The sequence below is a fragment of the Osmia bicornis genome, chromosome 9 (genome assembly GCF_907164935.1).
Source record: "Osmia bicornis bicornis chromosome 9, iOsmBic2.1, whole genome shotgun sequence".
In the NCBI taxonomy this organism is placed as follows: Eukaryota; Metazoa; Arthropoda; class Insecta; order Hymenoptera; family Megachilidae; genus Osmia; species Osmia bicornis.
In genome coordinates this window covers 10,867,633-10,873,877 of record NC_060224.1, presented here as the reverse complement: position 1 = coordinate 10,873,877, position 6,245 = coordinate 10,867,633, and the positions used below count along the sequence as shown (strand labels likewise).

Sequence of the window (6,245 nt, the reverse complement as noted above, 5' to 3'; positions counted from 1 at the left end):
GATTTGTTGCATTATTATATCAAAATTTTCGGCCATCTCGTCGTCAGGTGAGAATGGGATGATGGGTGTAGGTTCACGATATTATAAAAATAAAAATGATTGCTCACCTCACTGTTTCAGGAAAGCCCGCTTTGAGGTATTTTCCTGGGTTTCCAATTAGATAACCCTTTTCCACAGTGGTGGCGTCAATAAACTCTTCTCTTCGTTGAATCTTGGCTTTAAAATCGGCTCCTGCTTTGAAGATCCACTCCGATTTCTCACAGTCCTTAGATTCGTTATCCTGGCAGGATCGCCAATTGTGACGGCGAGACGGAAGGTATTTTAAAATAAAACCACACCCGACGGAGTCTGTATGATAACTGCTTTATTTCTCACTGCGTCTTCCTGTCGCACGGTTAGATGATCTCTTTATGCCTACGAGGCATTCGCGGAACGGATGTAAGGAGACACAGGATGGGTATCGTGCTGATTAAGGGAGGGGGCCCCCCCTCACATTCTGAGGTCGAGCCTGTGTTTGTAAACGCTTCGGAACGTCTCGAACTTCGAATTAACACTCGTTACTTCTAACGGCTTCGGAAACGCCCAGTTCTGAAAAATAAAAGGATTACGATGCCTGCGACGGAATACGCGGATATTTTACGGGAACAGGAGGAGCTCGGACGTTGGATCCAACGGTTTTGGACCAACCTTTGTAAATTGGGCAGGGAAAAAATTACGCGGGCAGTTTTAGAACAGCGTAGAGGTCTCCTTGAGCGATATTGGGATGCGTTTTTAAATGGTCACCGTCAACTGTTGCGATTCAAGGAAGCCCAGGACAGTGCTTACGTGGACCAAGACCGCTTTTCTACGATCGAAGAAGCTTATCTTCAGGTCGCGGCTCAGATGGCTCAGTACCAAGAGGACCTCGCGCAGGCGGGCCCCTCGCGTGGAGTACAACCCCCTCCAGAAACACCGGAAAAGCCGCAATTGCCAAAAATACAATTACCCACTTTCTCAGGAGACCCCTTAAAATGGGAGAGTTTTCGAGATCTTTTTAAGAGTCTCGTTCACAGCGTTCCCAACCTTCAGGATGTACGGAAATTGCTGTACCTTAAGTCGGCCTTGACCGGAGAAGCAGCGGAGGTCATCCAAAATACGCCAATCACCGATGCTGGATACCAAGGAGCCTGGGAGGACCTGGAGCAGCGGTACGGGAACTTGCGTCTTCTGTCTTTCGCGCACCACAGGGCCCTTCTTTCCTTCCCTCCCGCGCAACAACAGTCTGCCAAGGAATTGAAAAGGCTGTTAGATACATTCAAACAATCGATTAGAGCGTACACTGCGCTGAAAAAACCGGTAGCTCAGTGGGATGAGTGGTTTGTTTATTTCTTAAGCCAAAAATTGGACAAAACCACGCACCTGGTCTGGGAGACCTCTCTAGCTGATAGCCGCGACGTACCGTCGTTCCGGCAGCTTTCTCTCTTTCTGGAAAATCGCATCCAAGCGTTGGATGCTGCTCAGGAGGCCGACCCAGTGTTGCATCCCGCGACATCCAAAGGTGCTCCGGCTAAAACAAAAAGGGAGGCGCCTGTAAAACGCACTAATGTAGCAGTCTTAGCTGCTTCGGCAAAGAGTCCCGCCCCTCGTAAATGCCCCTCGTGTGCTGGAAATCATAACTTTGCTTATTGTTCAAAGCTAAAGGCGCTTCCACCTCGGCGCCGGAAGGAGCGAGCCCAGCAACTACAGGCGTGCTTTAATTGCTTGACCGTTGGCCACGACTTAACCAAGTGCCCGTCAAGCCAAGTCTGCTTAGCTTGTGGCCACAAGCACCATACGCTGCTCCATGATGCGATGCCGAGTCCCACGAAGAATACGCCCGCGAACGTCGGAGACGTTTCGACATCGCAAACTTCAACGGCCTCCACCGAAACAGAAGAGAAGGGCGTGGCCGCTTCCTTTGCCTGTTCAGCTACCACTCGACCCGCCGCACTATTAGCGACGGCCAAGGTTAAGGTGGAGGCACCATCAGGAGGACTTCTCGAGGTCAGAGCCTTGTTGGACACCGGTTCGGACACGTCGCTTGTATCTGCTTGGGTAGCTCAAGCACTCCGTTTGCCACGGCGGGCGGTCAGCATCGCCATCTCAGGAGTTCAGGAGAATGAAAGCGGAGTGGCGAAAAGTGAGGTTTCTCTTTCCTTACGCTCTCGTCTGGACCCCAGCTTTCATTTGTCGGTTCGAGCGTTGGTGCTGCGGAAACTTACTGCGTTACTTCCCGCTCGAGTAGTGCACTCACAATCCTGGCCGCATCTTTAAGGAGTGACTCTTGCGGATCCGGAATACGGAGTACCCTCTCGTGTTGACTTAATCCTGGAAGCTGATATTTGTGGAGTTTTGTTACAGGACGAGTCGCGGGTCGGGCCGGTTGGCACACCGACGGCGAGGCGCACTCCTTTCGGGTGGGTGTTGATGGGCCCAGTCTCCGACACCAAAGGTCAAGGCAGCAAGGCGGTCGTCCACAGCCTTCACTGCCAAACGGACGACTCAACCAATAGGCTGCTTCGACGCTTTTGGGAGGTCGAAGAGCTACACGAGCAGCCTCCGTTATCACCAGAGGAACGGGAATGTGAGCGGCACTTTCGAGAGACGCATTCTCGGGACGAAACCGGCCGCTATTCGGTACACCTACCTTTCAAATTGGATCCAAGCCTTGCCCTGAAGCCCTGCAGATCAACGGCGCTAAAGTTGCTGCTCAGCTGTGAGCGCAGGTTGGCATCCAACGAAGCCTGGCGAGACAAGTACTCGCAGTTCATGGAGGAATACGCAGCCTTGGATCACATGGAGGCGGTACCGGAGTCTGCGGTTCAGGATCCAGCTTACTATCTACCGCACCATGCCGTGGTGAAGCGATACGACCCTAGCGGCAAAATCAGGGTCGTCTTCAACGCCTCCTTTCGCACCGCCACTGGATCCTCTCTTAACGACTGTTTGATGCCTGGACCGAAACTACAGTCAGACCTCTGGATGATTCTAACACGATGGCGCTTATTTCGAGTAGTATTTACCTCGGATATTGTTAAAATGTTCCGACAGATTCGGGTACACCACACGGATGCGGATTGGACCAGGATACTTTGGCGCTCCAGACCCGATCAACCTGTACAGGACTTCAGGCTCAAGACCGTCACCTATGGCACAGCCTGCGCACCCTTCCTAGCGCTGAGGGTGTTGGTCCAACTTGCTGAAGATGAGGAGGAGCGTTTCCCGCTGGGAGCGGTCGCAATTCGTCGGCATTCGTATGTGGACGACATTCTTGTCGGAGCCGACGACGAGAAAGCAGCCCTCGAATTGAGACGACAGGTTATCTCCATCCTGCAATCGGGAGGGTTCGATCTGAGCAAATGGGCATCGAATAAACCAAGCTTGCAGGAAGCGGAAGAATTTCAAACGTGCGTGTTCCAGGACTACCCTGGAGTCAGTACCTTGGGGGTCGTCTGGAGGCCAAACACGGACACCTTCTCTTTGCGTGTTCTTCCACCTCTCAATGAGCCCACGCGATACACTAAAAGGCGTATCCTATCGGAAGTAGCCAGCCTCTTCGATCCTTTGGGATGGGCGGCCCCTGTTTTAATTTTTGCAAAGATTCTTATGCAGGATCTTTGGATAATTGGCGCAGAATGGGATGAGGACTTACCTGAGCAACTACTTTCCGCATGGGAAACATTCCGAAGCAAGCTGAGCCAACTCGACGCTTTGGCAATTCCTCGCTGGACGAATTACTCGGCGGACATTGCGCAACTGGAGCTGCACGGGTTCTGCGATGCCTCCCAGCGAGCCTATGCAGCCGTCGTCTACCTGCGAGTGTCCAGGGGAGAATCCAGCGTGGCCACACTGCTTGTGGCAAAAACCAAGGTGGCACCGGTCAAGGCACTTAGCATACCACGACTGGAACTGTGCGGCGCGGTGCTACTTTCCAAACTAATAGCGGAGGTACAAAAGGGATTGATCTTACCAGCAACCATCACGGCTTGGACGGACTCCAGCGTTACCCTCCACTGGATAAAAGGGCATGCCTCAACCTGGAAGCCCTTTGTTGCCCACAGGGTTGCCACGGTGCAGTCCAATGTTCCGCCTCAAAATTGGAGGCACGTGGCAACCAAACACAACCCGGCGGATTTGGCTACCAGAGGGATAACGCCGTCGGAGCTCCTGTCGTCGCATCTATGGTGGAGTGGACCCTCCTGGCTCGTCGACCCCCCAGATCTGTGGCCTGCATCACCTCTAGGAAAGGTCGAAGATGCGGACTTGGAGAGGGGCCGAGCACAAATCTACCTGGCAAAGGAAAACGAGGAGAACGATCTCCTATCAAGGTTTTCAAGTTTAACACGCTTAACGGCAGTGATTGCTCTCTGCTCTAGATTTCATCGACTTACCAGGAAGCTGAACACCGAAACCGGGTTTATCCGGGCTTCGGAGCGAGACGCTGCTCTACGGATCGCTATCGGGCTAGCTCAGAAGTCCGATTTCCAATCAGAGGTCGACCAGCTTCAACAGCGCAAGGAGGTACGGCGATCTTCTGCTCTTAGGGCCTTGAAGCCCTTCCTGGATGACCAAGGGCTACTACGCGTCGGGGGCCGCCTCGACCTAGCCTCTCCTCCCTACAATGAGAGGCACCCTTACATCATCGGGAAGAAGAATGCTTTGGCTACTCTTTTGGTTCGAGATGCCCATCTCCGTACCTTGCACGGAGGACCGCAACTCACCAGGAGCATGCTGGCGCGACGTACTGGATAATCCATGGCCGTTCGTTGGTGCGAGACGTCATTAAAGGGTGCGTAAAATCTGCTCGCTACAGTGGTAGGCCGACCACGCAGCTGATGGCCCCCTTACCGCTCGAGCGCATCACTCCTCAGCGACCCTTTATTTCCACCGGGGTGGACTATGCCGGACCGGTGAAGCTGCAGCTATCACCAGGAAGAGGACACAAATCCTACAAGGGATATATAGCGCTGTTCATTTGCCTTACTACACGCGCAATTCATCTTGAAGCGGTCTCAGATCTTACCTCTGCCTCATTCCTAGCCGCTTTTCGCAGGTTCGTCAGTCGCAGAGGTCGCTGCGCCAACATGTTGAGCGATAATGGGACCGTTTTCCACGGAGCGGACCGGGAGTTGCGCAACATGTTCCGCGGCGCCTCCGCCTTCTACTTAGACGCCGCAGCTTCGTTGGCAGCCGATGGCACGGACTGGAGCTTCATCCCTCCGTATGCTCCGCACTTCGGGGGCCTATGGGAGGCAGGAGTTAGAACGGTTAAGCACCACCTACGGAGAATCGTTGAAAACGCTACGCTTACCTTCGAGGAGATGACAACGCTCTTGTACCAGGTGGAAGCATGCGTAAATTCACGGCCGCTACATCCACTTTCCGACGACCCCTCGGACCTGTCGGCACTAATACCCGGACAATTTTTAATCGGTGAACCCACTTGTATCGTTCCGGATCCAGAATCCGAATCGCATAATATTTCTCTTATTTCGCGTTGGCGACAAATATCTATATTACGTTCTCACTTTTGGCACAGGTGGAGGCGGGAATATCTGCAAAGCCTTCAGCAGCTTCCCAAATGGCGTCAGCAGAAGGAGAACCTGGAGCTGGGGACACTAGTGTTACTACGCGACGAATTGCAACCTCCGGCAAAATGGCCGCTGGGCCGAGTCGAAGCCCTTGATCCAGGGCCAGATGGACGAGTGAGAGTAGCCACCTTGAGAACTATTAGCGGTTCTGTCACCAGACCAATAGTCAAGTTGTGCCCCCTCCCGGTGTCTTCTGCTGACGTCACTTCATCTGCTTCCACGTAATTTTCCGTTTGGAATTTTTCCATGCGTTTAAAAATTTATATAGTTTATGGCGGGCGGTTTGCTGCCATAGTCGATTCAATCGCATATTTCTTTTCTTTATACTTTATATTTCAAGGTTACTTATAACGTTCTATTTTTTATATAATTACTTACCTTTGTATTATATTAGTTGTAAGTCTTTTCACCTTTATACACTTAAAACTACACATTTGTTCAACGGTCTGATGCGCGTAACTATACTGGACGCATTAAGGTTATATATGGGCCAGGTTTCTTTGAAGCAGTGCGTGCTTCTTTGCCGTCCAAAGAAGGCGGGCGGTATGTTCGAGCGTCGAACGTTAAAGCTTAAAATTTCTAGAAGCTAGATCGCTTCCGTCGTCTCAGCTGTTCGTTCCGTCGACCTCCAGCGAT

At 52.2% G+C, this 6,245-nt stretch overlaps 2 protein-coding genes across 2 annotated transcripts; both read left to right on the top strand.

Moving 5' to 3' along the window:
- Positions 1 to 609: 609 nt before the first annotated feature.
- Positions 610 to 4,770, top strand: LOC123988109. Its single transcript, XM_046286955.1, has 2 exons — positions 610 to 2,158; positions 2,294 to 4,770. The coding sequence occupies exons 1-2, from the start codon at positions 610 to 612 to the stop codon at positions 4,768 to 4,770; spliced, it is 4,026 nt and encodes a 1,341-aa protein (XP_046142911.1).
- A 332-nt stretch (positions 4,771 to 5,102) lies between these two features.
- LOC123988108 lies at positions 5,103 to 5,834 on the top strand. Its single transcript, XM_046286954.1, has one exon. It carries the CDS (start codon positions 5,103 to 5,105, stop codon positions 5,832 to 5,834), a length of 732 nt encoding a protein of 243 aa, XP_046142910.1.
- The last annotated feature ends 411 nt before the right edge of the window (positions 5,835 to 6,245 follow it).